General features: G+C 45.8%; 2 protein-coding genes across 3 annotated transcripts in view; both read right to left on the bottom strand.

The window, feature by feature from the left end:
* LOC144495186 (dual specificity testis-specific protein kinase 2-like) overlaps window positions 1-3,925 on the bottom strand; it is a 168,309-nt gene extending 164,384 nt beyond the window's left edge. For both annotated transcript variants that reach the window (XM_078215210.1, XM_078215211.1), the window contains exon 1: window positions 2,316-3,925. In XM_078215210.1, coding sequence (XP_078071336.1) covers window positions 2,316-2,534 — 219 coding nt within the window. In that variant the 5' untranslated portion in view covers window positions 2,535-3,925. The remainder of the gene's footprint in view (window positions 1-2,315) is intronic.
* Window positions 1-22,942, bottom strand: part of LOC144495190 (uncharacterized) — a 984,403-nt gene that overhangs the window by 892,603 nt on the left and 68,858 nt on the right. The window lies entirely within an intron of this gene.

The following is a 22,942-nucleotide window of genomic DNA, read 5'->3' as shown; positions in this document are numbered from 1 at the left end:
ATGGTGAGGTGGCGATGGTGAGGTGGCGATGGTGAGGTGGCGAGGTGGTGATGGTGAGGTGGTGATGGTGAGGTGGTGATGGTGAGGTGCCTCTTGAACAGCAGCAGTCCATGTGGTGTAGGTACACCCACAGTGCTGTTAGAGAGGGAATTCCAGGAGTTTGACCCAGCGACAGCAAAAAGACGGCGATATATTTCCAAATCAGAGTAAGAGTGACTTGGAGGGGAACTTCCAGGTGGTGGTGTTCCCAGATATCTGCTGCCCTTGTCCTTCTAGATGGTAATGGTTGTGGGTTTTGGAAGGAATCTTGGTGAGCTGCCGCAGTGCATCTTGTATATGATACACACTGCTACCACTGTATCAGTCGTTGAGGCAGTGGATGTGGAAGATAGTGAATGAGATGCTAATCAAGCGGGCTGCTTTGTCTAGAATGGTGTCGAGTTTCTTCAGTGTTTTTGGAACTGCGCTCATCCAGAAACGTAGAGAGCATTCCATCACAGTCCTGACTTGTGCCTAGTAGATCTGTGGAGAGCAAAACAAAGTTTACATTTTGAGTCCAATGTGACTCTTCTTCAGATGAAGTGTCAACCTGGCCTCAAAACAACTCTGTTTCTCTCTCCACAGATACTGCCAGCAACTTCTGCTTTTATTTCAGATCTCCAGCTTCCACGATATTTTGCTTTCGTATTATACTCCTTGCAACCTGTGGGATTGTCCCTTTAAGGGCAACAGAGCAGAGCAAGGGTCACCTGGCTTGGTGACTAATCAGGACTCAGAGTGGGGAATCACCCCAGGCGGAAGAGTTCTCCTAGGGAGAGGTATTTTAGAATTAGCTGCAAACATGCTGCTGCTCTTGACGATCACTAAATAAATCCTGTTTTGTTCACGAGTGAAGTCTCTGAAAGTGCATCATTACACAACCTTGGTATATATCTGACCTTGGGATGAGTTATCGACCCCTATTCATGCTATCACTTGAGTTTATTCATAGAATCCCTACAGTGCAGAAAGAAGCTATTCGGCCCATCAAGTCTGCACTGACCATAATCCCACCCAGGCCCTATTCCCATAACCCCACATATTTACCCTTCTAATCCCCCTGACACTCGGGTCAATTTAGCATGGCCAATCAACCTAACCCGCACATCTTTGGACCGTGGGAGGAAACTGGAGGAAACCCACATGGACACAGGGAGAATGTGCAAACTCCACACAGACAGTGACCCGAGGCCGGAATTGAACCCGGGTCCCTGGCGCTGTGAGGCAGCAGTGCTAACCACTGTGCCACCATGTTCAAACCTCCATAACAACGGCCCTGCTTCAGCTGATTTGTTACTGAGACTCTCCTCCACATCTTCATTACCTTCCGACCCGACTATTCAGCTGCCTATGCCTGAAGCTGTGAAGTGTCCTCCTAAACTTCTCTTTCCTCTTATATAATACTCCTTAAAACCTCCCTCTTTGACCATGCATTTGGCCATCTACCCAAATATCTCCTTACGTGGCTCGGTGTCACATTTTGTTTATATAATGCTCCCATGAACTTTAGATTATAGGCTGTATATGAATATAAGTCGTTCTTATTGCTGTTGTGATTACTAATCTATTTTTAAAAGGACCCTTCAACCAAAACAATTTGAGAACCATTGCTTTAGTCTTCTAAAGAATTCCAATGATGGTATAATCTGCAAACTTCAGTGCATTCCCTGCATCCAGATCACAGATGCAATAGTAGAGACTAGTTCAGGTGACAGAGATTGATCAGGTACAGACAAGCCCTCAGATACAAACAAATTCTCGTATACAGGCAAATCCTCAGATATCCATAGACTGTCAGGTACAGACGGTCCCACTGGTACAGATAGTCCTGCAGTTATCAACAGATTCTCGGGTACAGATGGACTTGCAGGTACAGAGGCTGCCACAGATATCAGTGGACCCTCAGGTACAGACAGTGCTATACTTATCAATGGATCATCAGCTACAGGCGAGCCCACAAATACAGGCAGATCCGCAGGTACAGGCAGACCTTGGGTACAAACGTCCCGCAGGCATAGACAAACCTGCAGGTACAGACGGGCCTACAGGTACATACATTCCACTGATACAGATGGTCACATGGGTATAAATGGATCCTCAGGTGTAGACGGTCCCATGGGTACAGGCATACCCACAGCTAGAGGTGAACCCCTCAGGTACAGGCAGACCCTCGGGTATACACCGTCTCTAGGATCAGCTATTGCTTCAAGTACTCAGCTGTGCCCCTCTCTCAACATCAATTATTGACACCTTTCTGGTACGAAAGATCCACCTACCTTGAAAACCTCAGAGAAGAATCCTGACCCGATTTTCTCACAGTAAAAGTCATCAATCCTGGTCAAGGTGGAGACGGCACTCCGTAGCGCCCTGTACGAAGAGGGGCGGAGATGGCTGCACCCGGGCATTGAACCTAGCACCGGAGCAGAGTACGGCCCAGGGTCTGGTATCAGCACATCGCTAGATAGGTCCAATCGGAGTGCTGATTCTTTCGACATCTCCCCACACCCCTCCCTCGCCTCCACTGCTGGAATCTGATTCACATCTTTCCCAAATCAGGTCCTCTTAATGATGGGGTGGTGGGAGGGGAGGAGGGTGAAGTTTCAGAGGTTTAGAGGGAGGGGTTCACACCACCTGAATCAGAGCTGTATCCACTGCAGGTGATCTTAAATACCAGCAAACCAATTATTAAATCAGGAGCAGGATTGGCATGGATCAGAGTTGGCAGAGAAAAGAATAATCCAGTAATGATCAATTGATAATCCAACAACAAATAATCAATGATCCATCAATCAGTGAGTAATCCACCGATAATGTGATTCCAATCAACGGATAATCCAGCAACAGTCAATTAATAATCCAGCGTTGATAAATCCAGAAAGTGACAATTAATTGATGATCCATCAGTCAATAATCAAGCTATGATCCATTGGTGATTTGGTTCCAATCAATGGATAATCCAACAATGAAAAATTGATGAAGTGCCAATTAATCAAGAATTCATTAGTCAATAAACAGGATCTTATTTATTCACCATCGACCGATCAGTCAACAATCCATTCCTGATCTGATCATAATCGCTAGCTCAGAATGATTGCAACCCTTTCATCAGTAAAATGAAATATATTCCAAGGGGGAATCCTAACCCTGTCCCAGGACTCAATTTGAACAGTGAAACAGTGACTGCAGCCAAGGATCCTGAGATATTGTTGACACCCAGACAACCAACTTCTGCCTGCTCAATCTATCAAAGCATCACAAACTAAGACTGAACAGACTTTACCCTGCTCCTAATCTGACCCCGGTCCTCCCCAAACCCTGCTCCCAGTCTGATCCCGGTTCCCCTCGCATCCAGTTCTCGATATGATGCCAGCTTTCCCTCTGATCCTGTTCCTGGTCTGATCCTGGTTCCCCTCCCAATCCTGCTACTGATCCAATCCTGCTTTCCCTCTAACAGCTCCAGGTCTGATTCTCCCTGCTGTTCCCAGTCTGATCCTGGTTTTCCCCTTTAATCCTGCTCCAGGTCCGATCCAAGAGTCCTTTCTGTTCCCAGTCTGATCCTGGTGTTCCCTGCTAATCCTGCTCCAGGTCTGATCCTGGTTTCCCCTCTAATCCTGCTCCAAGTCTGATCCTAACGTCCTCTCTGTTCCCAGTCTGATCCTGGTTTCTCCCCCAGAGCCAGCTCCGGCTCTGATCCCAGTTCCCGTCGAGAGTTTCACTGTTGTGTCGCTGCCCTTTCCTGCTCCAGTTTTGCAGCCGCTCCGGGTGTCGGCTCCGCTTATTCCAGTGGCCAAAGGAAAGCACCGAGCTCCGGCTGGGATCCGGCTCCGGATTACTGCTGCTGCTCCGGGTGTGATCGCTGCTTTGCACACCTCAGTGTGGGTGTTATTCCGGATTGCTCTCTCTGTGTGCTGCTTACACTCAGCTTTCCCATATGTGGAAAGCAGGGAGGCGGCGCTGCTGAAATGCTCCCGCCCCACAGCCTTCAATCCCCGGTCACAGATACAGAGACTGGGCGCCGCCTGCGGGCTGCAGAAATTCACTGGCAATTTACTCAGATCCAACACAAAACCACATTCAACAAAATCCAGGCTGATAAATGAGTGGGGAAAACCCCCAATGTCATCACATTGAAGGAGAACAGGAGTATTCTCCCCAGCGTCCTGGTTATTAATTATCCCTCCATCAACATCACTCAGATATATCTGACCATCATCGCATTACTGTCCTTGGGAGTTTGCTGTGCGCAAATTAGATGTAGATGTTGTAGGTTCGGTCATAGCTTTGGAGCACAGCAAGAGGCTCTCCGGTCCATCGTATCTGTGCCAGCCATCTATCTATTCTAATCCCATTTTCCAGTACTTGATCCACATCTTCTATGCCATGGCGTTTCAAGTGCTCATCTAAAGGTATCTTAATGTTATGAGGGTTTCTGCCTCTACCGCCCTTTCAGGCACTGAGTTCCAGATTCACACCACCCTCTGGCTGAAAAGGTATTTCCTCAAATCCCCTCCCCAAAGCGCCAGGGACCTGGGTTCAATTCCAGGCTTGGGTCACTGTGCAGAGTCTGCACGTTCTCCCTGTGTCTGTGTGGGTTTCCTGCGGGTGCTCCAGCTTCCCCCCACAGTCGAAAGATGTGCAGGTTAGGTGAATTGGCCGTGCTAAATTCTCCTTCAGTGTATCCAGACAAGCACCAGAGTGTGGCGACTAGGGGATTTTCACAGTAACTTCATCGCAAGATGAATGTAAGTATATTTGTGCCTAATAAAAAATCTTAAAACTTCAAAAACTTAAATCTCCTGCCCCTTAACTTAAATCAATGCCCCCTGGTTATTGACCCCCCTATACTCAGGGGAAAAGTTTCTTCCTATCCATGCAATTTGTGTTCCTCGTAATTTTGTACACCTTGATCAGATCCCCCCCCTCACTTTTCTCTGCTCTATGGAATATCACCCCAGCCTAACCAGCCTCTCTTCATAGCTGAAACGCTCCAATCCACGCAACATCCTGGTGAATCTCCTTTGGACCCTTTCTATCAATCGTATCCTTCCTACAGTGCGGCTACCAGAACTGCACACCGTACTCTAGCTGTGGCTTAAACGAGTGTTTTGCAACTCCATCATAACCCTGATTTGATTTGATTTATTATTGTCACATGTACTGGGATACAGTGAGAAGTGTTGTTTCTTGTGCACTATACAGACAAAGCATACTGTTCATAGAGAAGAAAAGGAGAGAGTGCAGAATGTGCACTCTCATAGTCATAGCAAGGGTGTAGAGAAAGATCAACTTCATACAAGGTAGGTCCATTCAAAAATCTGAAGGCAGCAGGGAAGAAGCTGTTCTTGATTCAGTTGTTACTTGTCCTCAGACTTTTGTATCTTTTTCCCAATGGAAGAAGGTGGAAGAGAGAATGTCCAGGGTGCGTAGGTTCCTTGATTATGCTGGCTGCTTTGCCGAGGCAGCGGGAAGTGTAGAGTCAATGGATGGGGGACTGGTTTGCGTGATGGACTGGGCTTTGTTCACAATCCTTTGTAGTTTTTTGCAGTCTTGGACAGGAGCCATACCAAGCTGTGATACAACCAGAAATAATGCTTTCTATGGTATATGTGTAAAGGTTGGTGACAGTCATAGCGGACATGCCAAATTTCCTTAGCCTCCTGAGAAATTAGAGTGGTTGGTGGGCTTTCTTAACTGTAGCGTCGACATGGAGGGACCAGGACCGGTTGTAGGTGATCTGGACACCTAGAAACATGAAGCTCTCGATCATTTCCACTGCTCTTGTATTCTATGCCTCAGTTAATAAAGGCAAGCATCTCATCTCATCTTAACCACCTTATCTACCTGTCCTGCTCCCTTCAGGGTTCTTTGGACATGTATCCCAAGATCCCGTTACTTTTCTGTACTTCCGAGTGTCCTACTGTTCATTGCGTATTCCCTTGCCTTGTTCATGCTCCCAAAATACACCATCTCACACTTTTCAGGGTTAAATTCCATTTGCCATTATTCTGCCCAACTGATCAGCTCGTCTATATCATCCTGTAATTTAGTTTTAAAGTTTATTTATTAGTGTCACAAGCATGCTTACATTGACACCATAATGAAGTTACTGTGAAAATCTAAATCCAAGGCTTTCCTCCTTGCTATTTACCACACCACAGATGGTCTCACAAAGAGGTTCTCAGTCTGTAGTTGGCTATAGGCTAACTACATGCTTGCTTCTGCACAGATCTCAATTCAGTCCACAACTGTCTCTAGTCTCAGGTCACGTGTCTCTTTACATCACACTAAAACACTATAAGCGCTACTGTTTCCCAATCCCACATTAGCCCTTGCTATGCCTCCCTCAATCTTTACCCAATGCATTTACATTACAATCCCCTTCTCCCCCTTCTTCCCCATCAAGTCTCTGATTTTATAAATTCAGAGGGTCTGGAGGCTTGATAATTCTTCCAGATCGTATTCTGGTCACAGGTGGCCTCTATTGATTTGGGAAATATTTATTGATTGGGAGTTTGAGTTATCATCTGCGTTTCTGGCACTTGGTTGCCTTCTTCTGATACTTCTTTTCCACTCCTTGGAATTGAACTTCCCTTTGTCAACTCCCCATTGGCTCTGCTCAGGGGGCACCATGTTGTTCCCATTCTTTCCTGAGAGTGTTCACTCCATTCATTTGTGCGATGAACCTGGTTCTTTTTTTACTGTGTGATCTCTCCTGACCTTTGTGGGAGTTGAAGGTATCTCTCCTGATCAGTGGGCTCACCTTGCAGTTTGGCTTTTATTGCGGTACCATGTTCTTCCGTCTACCTCTGCGCCTCACTGAGGTGACCTCTGACGAGTTGATAGTTGCTAATTCTTTGCTCCAGCATCATCTTGCAGCTTTGCACATTGGATTGAGGTTGCAGTGTCTGTGCCATTGTGTTTGCAGGTTGTGTCACAGCAACAACTGGAGCCTGTGGTTGGAGCTCATTCTTCTGTTGCATGTCTTCCACTCGAGATACAAAGGTATTTATCTGAAAATTTGGCTGGTCTGATCAAACAGGAGCTTCTGCCACCTGAAAAGAAATTGGACAAACCAGTTTTATGAAGAGTGAAGGCAATTCAGAGTTGAAGCCCCAGTCATGAGTGTCTTTACTGGTGTGTCTCTCAGGAAGTTCCCTGTAATTGATGACAGAGGTCACCTTGACATCTTCTGCCATTTTAAGAGGGTTATTGGCAACACAGGCATTTCTGGTCAAGAGAGAAAAAGATTGGTTTCGTCTGACATACATGACGTTAAATATCTTCTTGTCATCATATCTCTGTGGTTGTAGGATCATGCTTATGATCGGAAGTTTGATTCCTCCAGGCCTGTAGAGTGGTGTGTTTGTCATTTGTAGCCAGAAATCTCTCAGCTACAGCTCTTTAACCGAGAGGAGCATAACACTGGCTCCTGTGTCCAGTTTGAAGTTGGTTATGTGACCATTGACCTCAAGTCTAGATTTCAAAAAGAGGATCCAGAATCCTTGACCTCACCCAAGAAGCATGGTTGAATCTCATCCTGGTGTCATATCTCAATCTTATGAATTGTCTGCGATCCTGACAACATTCCAGCAATAGTACTGAAATTTGGGCTTCAGCGCCAGCTGCACCCATAGGCAGGTTGTTCCATGAGCGGCACGGTGGCACAGTGATTAGCACTGCTTCCTCACAGCGTCAGGGATCCAGGTTCAATTCCCGGTTTGGATCACTGTCTGTGCGGAGTCTGCACGTTCTCCCCGTGTCTGCATGGGTTTCCTCCGGGTGCTCCGGCTTCCTTCACAGTCTGAAAGACATGCTGGTTAGGTGCATTGACCCGAACAAGTGCTGGAGTGTGGCGACTAGGGGAATTTCACAGTAACTTCATTGCAGTGTTAACGTAAGCCTTACTTGTGACTAATAAATAAACTTTAAACTTTAAAACTTCCAGCTACAACACTGGCATCTATTTGGCAATGTAGAAAATTGCCTAGATATGTCTTGTCCACAAAAAGCAGGACAAATCCAACTCAGCCAATTACTGCGCCATCAGTCCACTCTTGATCATAAGCAAAGTGATGACAGGGATCATCGACAGTGCTATCAAGTGGCATTTACTCAGCAAAACCTGCATACTAATGATCATTTGGGGTTCTACCAGGACCACTCAGCTCCTGACTTCATTACAACCTTAGTCCAAACATGGACAAAATAATTGAACTCAGGAGATGATGTGAGAGACTTTAACATCAAGACAGCATTTGACTGAGTGTGGCAAGGAATCAGGGGAAAAACTTTCCACTGGTTAGAGTCATACCTGGCACACAGGAAGATGGTTGTGGTGGTTGGAGGTCAATCATCTCAGCTCCAGGACATCACTGCAGGAGTTCCTCAGGGGAGTGTCCTCGGCCCAACCACCTTAAGCTGCTTCATCAATGACCTTTCCTCCTTCGTAACTGTTACAATCCCAGCTGATGTTAACACTGGACAAGTCAGATCCCAGAGTGAAACCTGGATTGACAGATCCAAACTTTTTTTTTGAAACTATGGAGAAAAATTATGGAACAAATTCACAGGATGAACTTTTAACGCAAAGCATTTATTAAACAAGGAAAATGATCTCTGGTACATTAGATGAAAAGGTTGGAAAGATCTCAATACAAACACAAAAAAATGGTTCAAATATTCACTCTTCCCTCATACCAGTTGTATCTTTACAAACACTAACAAATTCTAAAAGATAAAACAATTGTCCATATCTGTCTTATCCAGCATTCAGGGCAAGTAAGCAGTACATATGAACCAAGTGGCAAACTGTGGACAGACACACCACACTCCAAAGTAAATGACTGCTGTGACCAAGGCAGATTCTATGGACTTTTCAACAATTACCCAGAAGTCTTATCATTTATATGGGGAAAAACTGCAGAAAGCTGTAATGCAAAGGAACTTGAGGGTACTTGTGCACGAAACACAGAAAGCGAGCACATAGGTGCAGCAGGTAATCAGGAAGGCGAATGGAATGTTGGCCGTTATTTCAAGGGGGTTGGAGTATAAGAGTAGGGAAGTCTTAGGAAAGCTGCAATTATACGAGGTACTGGTGAGACCACATCTGGAGCACTGCGAGCAGTTTTGGTCCCCTTATTTTAAAAAATATATTATTTCATTGGAGGCAGTTCAGAGAACGTTCACTAGGATGAACCCAGTATGGGAGGATTGTCTTATGAGGAAAGGTTAAACAGATTGGGACTCTTTCATTCAAATTTAGAAGAACGAGAGGTAATTTTATTGAAACATATAGGATTCTTAAGGGGCTTTACAGGGCAAATGCTGAGAGGATGTTTCCCCTCATGGGAGAGTCTAGGGTCAGAGGACAGAGTCTCAGAATAAAGGGCCGTCAATTTAAGAGTGAGATGAGGAGGAATTTCTTCTCTCAGAGGGTTCTCTCTTTGGAACTGCTTGCCACAGAGACTGGGGGCAGAGTCACTTTGTACATTTAGGGCTGAGAGAGATAGATTTTTGATCAGTAAGGAAATCGAGGGTTACGGGGGAAGGGCAGGAAAGTGGAAGTGAGAATGTCGGATCAGCCATGATCCTATTGAATGGCGAAGCAGGCTTGAGAGGCCGAATGGCCTATTCCTGTTCCTATTTCTTACGTTCTAAGCTTTCAGTCACCTGACTTAATAGCTCCTTTTGAGATTCTCGGTTTCAAATTTTGTCTGAGCCTTTAAAGCACCGTAAAGCATTTTGCAACATAAAAGGTGCTATATAAATGCAAGTTGATTGGCTGGCAAGCCTTTTGGGACATTCTGCAGTTGTGAAAGACATTTTAACTACAAGTTTGGTAGTGTGGCCATAGAAAGAGAACCTGCATTTATATAGTGCCTTCCGTGACCTTTACAACCAATGGAGTTCTGTTGAAATGTAGTCATTGCTCTAATGTAGAAAACAAATGAGATAGTGAGTGGATAGCCTGATTTGTTCATGAAGGTGATTGAGAGAGAAATATTGACCAGGAAAGAATTCTCCTTCAAATCCTGGCTTATGCATCTATCTGAGAGCATAAACAAGTCCCAAGTTAATGTCTCATCTAAAAGAGGCATTTCTTCGAACAGTGCAGCACTCTTTACAGTCATTGGAAAGGAGATTGAACCAACAAATTTCTTACTCAGAGTGCTACCCACTGTGCCACTGAATGCCCACCGCATTATTAAAAGAGCAACTTCAGGAAGGATTATTGATGCGGGTTCCGCTTCATCCCAAAAGCCCACATCTTCAGCCTCCGTCTCTGAGCCCACACCTTCAATATTATGAGTGGCCAATGCAGAGTCAGCTTCAAGCTGAGGGCTGGCACTGGCAGCAGCGAATTCCATGGTCAATTGCAGGGTCTGCTCAGGCTTGGATTCCCTGGTTCTGAGACGGTCGTGTGGAGGTGGCTTTGGAGGAGGCGGGCAATGGAAATTTTGAATGAAGACTGTTGGATAGACTCCTCATGTGTTCCCACCTCTCCACTTTTTTTGGAGGCATTTAAAAGGGCAATTTCGGTAACTCAATTAAATTTTACAGAGTATGAGCCCCATTCTATGTCAGCACCTCGGTAACTCAGCTGAGAGGGCTAAGGACCTTATATTTCTGGGTGTTTAGTCAAAGGCTCATTTTGACATAAGCTTTGGAAGAGTCGACAATGAGCTGGAGCTCAGTTTCTGAGTGAGTACATAATGTTACACCCAATTTGTGAAACTGTCGATTTCATGAAATGACCAGCCAAGTTGCTCATTTTTTTGAAATGGGCAGTCTACTTGCACAGTTTCACCACCCAGTTCATCAAATGGGCATTGGAAAACTTGCCCAGTTTATGAAATGACCAACCTTTATGAACAAAAAATAAAATTTAACTCACATATATAATCCACTTAATTCTGTTTAATGTCCTCTTATGTGCCTTTATTCGGTATACATTTCAGATTCATTGTGACGTCAAAACATTTCTAATTCACTGGCTTATGTTCATATTTAATTCAGAATCACACCCAAACATTCAGATAGTTTTACATCAATATATACAAAAACAGCATCAATACAATTCATGCATGTTTAATATGTCAGCATTGTTACAGCAGAGACCCAAACAGAAGTTTGTCTTGATAAGCAGTTACTTCTGCAATGACATTTCTGGAAGCCTTGCCCACCACAAACACTTTGAACACGTACAATCTCACGAAGGCTGAGTTGTTCTGGTGGAATGTCTTCTGCACTCAATTCACTGCCCCACAAAACTGATTCCTGACATTTTGCCTTTCACAACCTGCTTAGCAGTTCCAATGGAGTAGTCAGTCCTATCTGCTGTCAACTTCACACCTATTACATTTGATGGCTCACCTTTGCTGTGGTCAAATGCTGACACTGGGACAACCACATTGTCTCCAACACCAGCAGCCTGAAGTGATTTTGTGCACATTCCTTGCACATCTGGCAGGATGAAGTTCTTAATCATATTTGGGGTTGTCAGTAATGGTTTGATTTGATTTATTAGTGTCACATGTATTGACATACAGTGAAAGTATTGTTTCTTGCGCGCTATACAGACAGAGTATACCATTCATAGAGAAGGAAAGGAGAGAGTGCAGAATGTAGTGTTACAGTCATAGCTAGGGTGTAGAGAAAGATCAACTTAATGTGACGTAGGTCCATTCAAAGGTCTGACAGCAGCAGGGAAGAAGCTGTTCTTGAGTCAGTTGGTATGTGACCTTAGATTTTTGTATCTTTTTCGTGACGGAAGAAGGTGGAAGAGAGAATATCCAGGGTGCGTGGGGTCCTTAATTATGCTGGCTGCTTTGCCGAGGCAGTGGGAAGTGTAGACAGAGTCAATGGATGGGAGGCTGGTTTGCGTGATGGATTGGGCTACATTCACAACCATTTGTAGTTTCTTGCAGTCTTGGGCAGAGCAGGAGCCATACGAAGATGTGATACAACCAGAAAGAATGCTTTCTATGGTGCATCTGTAAAAGTTGGTGAGCGTTGTCGCTGACATGCCAAGTTTTCTTAGTCTTCTGAGAAGGTAGAGGTGTTGGTGGGCTTTCTTAACTATAGTGCCGGCATGGGGGGATCAGGACAGGTTGCTGGTGATCTGGACACCTAAAAACATGAAGCTCTTGACCCTTTCTACTTCGTCCCCATTGATGTAGACAGGGGCATGTTTTCCTTTATGCTTCCAGAAGTCGATGACAATCTCCTTCCTTTTGTTGACATTGAGAAAATTATTGTCGCCGCACCAGTTCACCAGATTCTCTATCTCATTCCTGTACTCTGTCTCATCATTGTTTGAGATCTGACCCACTATGGTGGTGTCGTCAGCAAACCTGAAAATCGAGTTGATGGGGAATTTGGCCACACAGTCATAGGTGTATAAGGAGTATAGTAGGGGGCTGAGAACACAGCCTTGTGGGGCACCTGTGTTGAGGATGATTGTGGAGGAGGTGTTGTTGCCTATCCTTACTGATTGTGGTCTGTGGGTTAGGAAGTTCAGGATCCAGTCATAGAGGGAAGAGCCGAGCCCTAAGCCACAGAGTTTGGAGATGAGTTTCGTAGGAATAATGGATGATCCAGACGTCTCCCCAGGGTCATTCATGGAGGGAGGGTCCTGGGGATCTTTCAGGATTGTCCATGTTGGCTAGTCCAGGGGCCAACTCAGGGTTATCTATGGTGGATAGTTCTGGGGCCAGCACAGGATTTTCCATGTTTCCTCCGGATTCCTCCTAGTTCTTCTTCAATGGTTGTGGAGATTCTACTGAGGAACTAATCTGGCAACTTTGATTGCAGGCCGCACTGTGCTTTGTTGTCAAGGAGCCATCTTTATGGTCTCATGATAACTGCTGTTCATTGCCCACTGAACAAAACGGACAGCATCATTCCACTGAACACAGTTGTTATCACGCCATTAGCTTCAGCTTCGTATCACCATTAGTGCCTTCCACAGAGCCTTGACTCTGGATGCCCCTGACCAATACCAGTTCTTCCCAGAAAGTTGCTGGCCATTGATGGCCTGTGTTGTGAACTCCCTTTTGTCACCTGACTGAAGAATATGTGGCACCCCAATGTCGAGAATTATGAGAAGCAGTTCATGGACAACTTCAGCTGCTGTCTTGGGTTTCAGAGGATGAATGATGTGAAACTTGATCAGGTACTCCATGTGGGGCAGTATAAAATGATAAGTTCTGTTATTCATAGTCCGCATGTCAACTAGGGCTACTTGCTCGCATTCATTCAAGTCACTGACAGAGGTCTCACAGCCACCCCTGTTGCTGTCTCCTATCTGCGATATTTTTCTATGCATCTCCCAAGCGACTGATGCACTGTCATACAAGAGAATGTGGGATGTTTGGATACCTTCCATAAAATTTCTTGAGTCTTGTTTTCACCACCATGGCCAGCTTCAATGTGGGCTTGTCCCCTGATACCCAGGACTACGGCCTTGGTAGCCACCTACTTACCAATGCTCTTGGTAACCTTGTCCACAATACCAAGTGATGTAAACATAAAGTTTTTCACAATGTGATATCCATCTCTTGGGAGTTTCTATCCAGTTTTCCCATGCTTGAGGAGAGCAACAGCTTTCTGTTCAGCCTTTCTGTTGAGAAAACACCACAGTATCCAGTGTCTTCAGCACTTAACTATTGTTCTATCCAATTAATATCAGGGTAGTTGAAAACCTCATGATTCTTTTGTTTTACTCAATTCCCTAAGTTGTCTGCGTCTTTCAACCAACCTTCAATTCCTTTCCACAATTGGTCTATAGTCTACACATATCAGTGTGATTGATCCTTTATTACCTTTCAATCTCTTTCATTTGGTTTCTATTTTTGTCCTGCTGAAAGCTCTGTCCCTTCGTCTCCTGCTATTGTTAACCCAAATAAATATAGCCACACCCCACCTCCTGTTTTCCCTCTCTATCTTTTCTAAATATGTTATATCATGTAATAGAACCATAGAAAATTACAGCTCAGAAACAGGCCTTTTGGCCCTTTTTGGCTGTGCTGAACCATTTTTCTGCCTAGTCTCACTGACCTGCACTTGGACCATATCCCTCCACACCCCTCTCATCCATGAACTCGTCCAAGTTTATCTTAAATGTTAAAAGTGACCCCGCATTTACCCCCACTTCATCCGGCAGCTCATTCCACACTCCCACCACTCTCTGCATGAAGAAGCCCCCCTAATATTCCCTTTAAACTTTTCTCCTTTCACCCTTAACCCATGCCCTCTGGTTTTTTTCTCCCCTAGCCTCAGTGGAAAAAGCCTGCTTGCATTCACTCTATCAAAATCTTATACACCTCTATCAAATCTCCCCTCATTCTTCTACGCTCCAGGGAATAAAGTCCCAACCTATTCAATCTCTCTCTGTAACTCAGCTTCTCAAGTCCCGGCAACATCCTTGTGAACCTTCTCTGCACTCTTTCAACCTTATTTACATCCTTCCTGTAACTAGGTGACCAAAACTGTACACAATACTCTAAATTCAGCCTCACCAATGCCTTATATAACCTTACCATAACACTCCAACTTTTATACTCAATACTCCGATTTATAAAGGCCAATGTACCAAAGGCACTCTTTACGACCCTATCCACCTGTGACGTCACTTTTAGGGAATTCTGTACCTGTATTCCCAGATCCCTCTGTTCAACTGCGCTCTTCAGACTCCTACCATTTACCCTGTACATTCTTCTTTGGTTTGTCCTTCCAAAGTGCAATATCTCACACTTGTCTGCGTTAAATTCCATTTGCCATTTTTCAGCCCATTTTTCTAGTTGGTCCAAATCCCTCTGCAAGCTTTATTCATATTTTATTCATATGTTAGGAACAAAAGAGTTGTCAGGGAAAAACAAAAGAGTTGACAGGGAAAAACATATGTTTTATTCACATTTTGTTCATATGTTAGGAACAAAAGAGTTGTCAGGGAAAAAGTCGGACCTCTCAGGGACAAAGGAGGGGAATTATGCTTAGAACCCAAGGGAATAGGGGAGATCCGAAATGAATACTTTGCATCGGTATTCACAAAGGGGAGGGACTTGTTGACTGGGAGTGTCTCAGAGGGAGGTGTTGACCCGTTAGAGAAAATCTCCATTACAAGGGAGGAAGTGTTAGGTTTTTTAGGTAACATTAAAACTGACAAATCCCCAGGGCCTGATGGCATCTATCCTCGACTGCTCAGGGAGACAAGAGATGTAATTGCTGGGCCTCTGACGGAAATCTTTGTCTCTTCATTGGACACAGGTGAGGTGCCTGAGGATTGAAGGACAGCGAATGTGGTACCATTATTTAAGAAGGGTAGCAGGGAGAACCCAGGTATTATAGGCCGGTGAGCTTGACGTCGTGGTAGGGAAGTTGTTGGAGAGGATTCTTAGAGACAGGATGTTTGCGCATTTAGAACGGAACAATCTCATTAGTGACAGACAGCATGGTTTTGTAAGAGGAAGGTCGTGCCTTACAAATTTGGTGGAGTTTTTTGAGGAAGTGACAAAAACGGTTGACGAAGGAAGGGCCGTGGATGTCGTCTATATGGATTTCAGTAAGGCATTTGACAAAGTCCCTCATGGCAGGTTGGTTAAGAAGGTTAAGGCTCATGGGATACAAGGAGAGGTAGCGAGATGGGTAGAGAACTGGCTTGGCCACAGGAGACAGAGGGTAGCAGTCGAAGGGTCTTTTTCCGGCTGGATGTCTGTGACCAGAGATGTTCACAGTAAGAAGTCTCACAACACCAGGTTAAAGTCCAACAGGTTTATTTGGTAGCAAATACCATAAGCTTTTGGAGCACTGCTCCTTCTTCAGATGGAGTGGAAATGTGCTCTCAAACAGTGCAAACAGACACAAAATCAAGTTGCAGAATACCAGTGCTCCGAAAGCTTATGGTATTTGCTACCAAATAAACCTGTTGGACTTTAACCTGGTGTTGTGAGACTTCTTACTGTGTTCACCCCAGTCCAACGCCGGCATCTCCACATCATGACCAGAGGTGTTCTACAGGGCTCTCTACTGGGACCTCTGCTATTTGTGATATATATAAATGATTTGGAAGAAGGTGTAACTGGTGTTATCAACACGTTTGCGGATGACACGAAGATGGCTGGACTTGCGGATAGTGATGAACATTGTCGGACAATAGAGCAGGATATAGATAGGCTGGAAAATTGGGTGGAGAGGTGGCAAATGGAATTTAATCTGGATAAATGCGAAGTGATGCATTTTGGAAGAAATAATGTAGGGAGGAGTTATACAATAAATGGCAGTCATCAAGAGTATAGAAACACAGAGGGACCTAGGTGTGCAAGTCCACAAATCCTTGAAGGTAGCAGCATAGGTGGAGAAGGTGGTGAAGAAGGCATATGGTATGCTTGCCTTTATAGGATGGGGTATAGAGTAGAAAAGCTGGAGTCTGATGATACAGCTGTATAGAACGCTGGTTAGGTCACATTTGGAGTACAGCGTCCATTTCTGGTCACCGCACTACCAGAAGGACGTGGAGGCTTTAGAGAGAGTGCAGAGAAGGTTTACCAGGATGTTGCCTGGTATGGAGGGTCTTAGCTATGAGGAGAGATTGGGTAAACTGGGGTTGTTCTCCCTGGAAAGACGGAGAATGAGGGGAGACCTAATAGAGGTGTACAAGATTATGAAGGGTATAGATAGGGTGAACGGTGGGAAGCTTTTCCCCAGGTCGGTGGTGACGATCACGAGGGGTCACGGGCTCAAGGTGAGAGGGGCAAGGTATAACTCAGATATCAGAGGGACATTTTTTACACAGAGAGTGGTGGGGGCCTGGAATGCGCTGCCAAGCAGGGTGGTGGAGGCAGACACGCTGGCATCCTTTAAGACTTACCTGGATAGTCACATGAGCAGCCTGGGAATGGAGGAATACAAACGAATGGTCTAGTTGGACCAATGAGCGGCACAGGCTTGGAGGGCCGAAGGGCCTGTTTCCTGTGCTGTACTGTTCTTTGTTCTTTGTTTTGTTCTTTGAAAACCTCCCTCACTATCCACTACACCTCCAACCTTTGTATCATCAGCAAATTTGCTGATCCAATTTACCACATTATCATCCAGATCATTGATATAGATGACAAACAACAATGGACCCAACACCGATCCCTGCGGCACACCACTAGTCACAGGCCTCCACTCAGAGAAGCAATCCTCCACAACCACTCTCTGGCTTCTTCCATTGAGCCATTGTCTAATCCAATTTACTACCTCCCCATGTATACCCAGCGACTGAACCTTCCTAACTAACCTCCCATGAGGGACCTTGTCAAAGGCCTTGCTGAAATCCAGGTAGACAACATCCACCGCCTTCCCTTCATCCACTTTCCTGGTAACCTCCTTGAAAAACTCTAATAGATTGGTCAAACATGACCTACCACGCACAAAGCCATGTTGACTCTTTCTAATAAGTCCCTGTCTATCCAAATATTTGTAGATCCTATCCCTTATCACACCTTCCAATAACTTGCCCACCACCGACGTCAAACTTACTGGCCTATAATTTCCCAGATTTCTTTTGGAATCTTTTTAAAACAAGGGAACAACATGAGCCATCCTCCAATCATCTAGCACCTCCCCCGTGAATACTGACATTTTTAAATATGTCTGCCAGGGCCCCTGCAAGTTCAACACTAGCTTCCCTCAAGGTCCGTGGGAATACCCTGTCTGGTCCTGGGGATTTATCCACTCTGATTTGCCTCAAGACAGCAAGCACCTCCTCCCCTTTTAATCTGTAAAGGTTCCATGACCTCCCTACCTGTTTGCCCTATTTCCGTAGACTCCATGCCCATTTCCTCAGTAAATACGGATGTAAGGGACTGAGGAAAATTTGTGGGGAAGACAGTTACCAGTGTTCTTTGTCCCTGGTGGGCTTCAGTGTCCTGTTTGCCGGGTGGGTGCTGTGAACAGGATGCTGTTGGTTGAGTGATGTGGGCTGGGCCAATGGGATTGCTCTGGGGGCGGGAAGTGAAGCAGTGCAAGGAGAGAGGCAGAGCTGGAGAGGCAGAGAGCTGGAGGGAGAGGCAGAGAGCTGGAGGGAGAGGCAGAGAGCTGGAGGGAGAGAGCTGGAGAGAGAGAGAGCTTTTTCCAGGCAGCGAGAATTCGGTTTGGAGGGAGAGGCAGCCAGGCGTTCCCCTGCCTGTTCTTTTCATTACTGCTGAGGAGGAGAGCATTCAGCGCACTCGACCTATGTTGCTGCACGGATAGCTCGCGGCACCTCTGCCTCCTGCGGCATCATCTTCCACACGTGTGTCTCTCCTGGACTGTGTGTGGGTGTCGTGAGTAACTGGTGGGGACTATACAGTCCAACTGGATCAGTATCTACGAATGTGTTACGGAGGATGAGTTTCCCTATATGTGCACCAACGGAGGGCCCCCAACGATTATAGATCAGAGCTCACTGTTTTATGTCTGTTAATTATATGTGTTATTAAATTTAATTTTGATATTCCGACTTACAGTACTGACATTTATGGGTAAACAGGGAATTAGCCAAATCAACATCAACCGCTAGGAATTCGGGATCCTGTTGATTGAACATTTAAATAGTCGCCCCATATAGTGGTCAGCAGGGGGTTACACGAATGCAAAAAAACCATTTAGTATCTCCCCATCTCTTTTGGTTCCATACACAGTCTACCACTCTGGTCTTCAAGAGGACCAATTTTATCCCTCACTATCCTTTTGCTCCTAACATACCTATAGAAGCTCTTTGGATTTTCCTTCACTCTGTCTACCAAAACAACCTCATGTCTTATTTTAGCTCTCCTGATTTCCCTCTTAAGTAGCTTCTTGCACTTTTTATACTCCTCGAGCATCTGATCCGTTCCTTGCTGCCTGTACATTTCACACAACTCTCTCTTCCTCTTAATCAGTGTTACAATCTCCCTCGAGAACCAAGGTTCCTTATTCTTATTTACTTTGCCTTTAATCCTGACAGGAACATACAACTCTGCACTCTCAAAATTTCTCCTTTGAAGGCCTCCCACTTTCCATTTACATCCTTACCAGAGAACAGCCTGTGCCAATCCACACTTCCCACATCCCTTCTCATTTCATCAAATTTGGCCTTTTTCCAGTTCAGAACTTCAACCCGAGGACCAGATCTATCCTTATCCATGATCAGGTTGAAACTAATGGCATTATGATCACTGGATCCAAAGTGTTCTCTCACACTCACATCCATCACCTGCCTGAACTCATTTCCCAATAGGAGATCCAATATCGCATCCTCTCTAGTTGGCACCTCTATCTACTGATGTGTAAAATTTTCCTGAACACATTTTACAAACTCTACACCGTCTAAACCTTTAACAGTATGCGAGTCCCAATTTATATGTGGAAAATTAAAATCCCCTACTATCACAACTTTGTGTTTCTTGCAGTTGTCAGCTATCTCTCTGCCGATTTGCTCCTCCAATTCTCGCTGGCTATTGGGAGGTCGATAATACAACCCCATTAATGTGGTCATACCTTTCCTGTTTCTCAGCTCCACCCATAGGGCCTCTGTAGACAAGCGCCCTAATCTATCCTGCCTGAGTACCGCTGTAACATTTTCCCTGACCAACAATGCCATCCCCCCACCTTTTATCCCTCTGCCTCTATCCCGCCTGAAACATTGGAACCCTGGAACATTAAGCTGCCAGTCCTGCCCATCCTGTAGCCAAGTTTCACTCATGGCTATAACGTCATATTTCCATGTGTCTATCCACGCCTTCAGCTCATCTGCCTTCCCCACAATACTCCTGGCATTGAAATAGACACACCTCAAAAGGTTATTTCTACCACACTCAACCCTTCCATTTGTGATTTTGCTTGAACTAACCTGTCTTTTTACCCCTGCTCCACTATCTACTCTGGCACTCTGGTTCCCATCCCCCTACAAATCTAGTTTAAACACTCCCCAATAACACTAGCAAACCTCCCTGCAAGTATATTGGTCCCCTTGTAGTTTAGGTGTAACCCGTCTCTGTTGTACAAGTCCCACCTGCCCCAGAAGAGGTCCCAATGATCCAAGAAGCGGAAACCCTGCCCCCTACACCAGTTCCTCAGCCACGTGTTCATCCACCCAAGCATCCTACTCCTACCCTCAGTGGCATGTGGCTCAGGTAGCAATCCTGAGATTACTACCCTCGGGGTCCTGTTTTTTAACTTCCTTCCAAGCTCTTTGTACTCACTCTTCAGTGACTGGGAATGTTTAATTCCCAGTCCTACATTTTGATAGCCATGTCTCAGTAATTTCTACTTTGTGTAATTCTTCCCAATGCATGATTATCTCATGTTCCCTTGTTTTATTATGGAGATTATGGATGGGAGTTTCTGTCCATGCTTGCCGCAAAACCAGAAAGTCCCGCCCGAGGTGAATGGACCTTTGCATGGTCCGCCCACCCGCCTGCTGCGAATCCTGTGGTGGGCGGAGTGAGAAAATTCCCCCCACATGTACCACTGTGCAGATATTTTAACTAATTTCCAACTGAATTTTCTCACTTTATCAATATGAGAGAAAATCCCAGGAATGTGAGAGAAAATTGCGAGAATGTGGGAGAAAACACCGGGAATGTGAGAGAAAATACTGAGAATGGGAGAGAAAACAACGGGAATGGGAGGGAAAATCGCAGGAATGGGAGGGAAAAATCGCAGGAATGGGAGGGAAAACCCTGGGAATGGGAGAGGAAACCCCGGGAATGGGAGAGGAAACCCCGGGAATGGGGATTCTTTGTTCCATAACTCTACTGTCAGGGATTAGACTTCACACTATATACTTATGAAATATATCTACAGGAGCAAGGGATCAAAATTGGGAAGATGTCGTAAAGGAAAGAGTAAAGGCAAGGCAAGAAAGGAAGATATTAATATGGAAAAAGCTAAACTAACCATGACAGGAAGGGATGGAAACTACAAATCTGACAGTGAATCAGCAGATAAGGCTAGAGGTTACACAAATAATAAAATGCTAAAACTAAAGGCTCTGAATCTGAACACACATCGCATTCAAAACAAAACAAATGACTGACAGAGGAAAGAGAAATAAATAAGTACGACCTGAAATTGAAAGAAGTGCAAGTAAATTGCTGCCTCACCTGGGGGGGAATGAAATATTTGTAACCCTGCCATTGAATTGATTACGCAATCTTTGGGATTCTCATGTTTAGCTGGAGACCGTTATCTACTGCCTTCGTTGTAGAAAACCCTGTCCTCTCCCACCAGCCCCTCCCCCGCATCTGAATAGCTTTGAGACTAGGTGCCTTAATCCTTAATTGGGACTGTACCCCCTGCAATCTCACGGGTAGTGAGTACATTTGCACCTGTTGGATGGGACCAGTGAAATCCCCACTACCTGGTTCCCTATCAGTCACACTCTCCCTCTTCTGAACCTGAGGTCTTTCTTTCTCTGGCCAAGTCACTCTGAGATCTCTCGCTAGCCCTGTCAATCTGCGGTACCTCAATGATCCAGTCACTCAGGGGTCTCTCTGGCCTGGTCACTCTGGGGTCTCTGGGATCCCCCCATGGCCCTGTCACTCTGGGGTCCCCCCATGGCTCGGTCACTCTGAGGTCTCTCTGGCCGGTCAATCTGAGGTCTCTCTCTGGCCAAGTCACTCTGAGATCTCTCTCCAGTCACTCTGGGGTTCCCAATAGCCCGGTCACTCTGGGGTCTCAGGCCCAGTCACTCCGGGGTTGCCTCATAGCCCAGTCACTCTGGGGCCTCTCTGTGACAGGTCATTCTGGGGTCTTTCTGTCGTGGTCATAGAATCCGTACAGTACAGAAGGAGGCCATTCGGCCCATTGAGTCTGTTCAACCACAATCCCTATTCCCGTAACCCCACACATTTACCCTGCTAATTCCCCTCACACTAGGGTCAATTTAGCATGGCCAATCCACCAAACCCGCACGTCTTTCAGACTGTGGGAGGAAACCGGAGCACCTGGAGGAAACCCAAACAGACACGGGGAGAACATGCAGACTCCGCACAGACAGTGACCCAAGCCAGGAATCGAACACGTGTCCCTGGCGCTGTGAAGCAGTAGTGTTAATCACTGTGCCACCGTCTCGGTGACCCGGCCACTCTGGGGTCCCTCTGACCCGGTCATTCCGGGGTCCCTCTGACCCGGCCACTCTGGGGTGCTTTGACCCGGTCACTCTGGGGTCTCTTGCCGTTTACTGGACAACAATGTCCAGCAGAGTGGTGTTGGTTATTTTGAACAGAGTGATTGCAGCTCCATTGGGAGGGGGCTGGGGTGAAGAGCTGAAGCCGGCTCCTGTGTGTCTGAGGCAGGCGGGACTCTGGGCACTGAGGCGGCAGCGAACCAGCGGCAGGACCGCGATTTCAAACCGGCCACTTTCCCGCTTCACCAACCGCCACAATTCAAATCTCCCGCCCAAAGTCCGGCTGCCCATTGGCTTCGGACCGTCACGTGGGGGAATGATTGACACGAGACAGGAGGCGGAGCCAGAATAACGGTCACCAACGGAAAACACCCAAGAATGAGAAGAAACCCCACCGGGAATGGGAGAGAAAACCCCCGGGAATGGGGAGAAAACCGCGAGAATGAGAGAGAAAACCACCGGGAATGGGGAGAAAACCCCAGGATTGGGAGAGAAAACCCCGGGAATGGGAGAGAAACCCCCGGGAATATGAGAGAAATCCCCGGCAATGTAAGAGAAAATAGCGAGAATGTGAGAGAAATCACCAGGAACGTGAGAGAAATCACCAGGAATGCGAGAGAAATCACCAGGAATGCGAGAGAAATCACTGGGAATGTGAGGAAAATAGTGGGATTGTGAGACAAAATAACAAGAATGTGAGAAAACAACGGGAATGTGAGAGAAACTAGTGGGAAAGAACATACTGGGAATGGGAAAAAAATAGTGGGAATA

Source organism: Mustelus asterias, chromosome 6 (genome assembly GCF_964213995.1).
Source record: "Mustelus asterias chromosome 6, sMusAst1.hap1.1, whole genome shotgun sequence".
In the NCBI taxonomy this organism is placed as follows: domain Eukaryota; kingdom Metazoa; phylum Chordata; class Chondrichthyes; order Carcharhiniformes; family Triakidae; genus Mustelus; species Mustelus asterias.
This window is presented reverse-complemented; position numbering and strand designations above follow the sequence as displayed.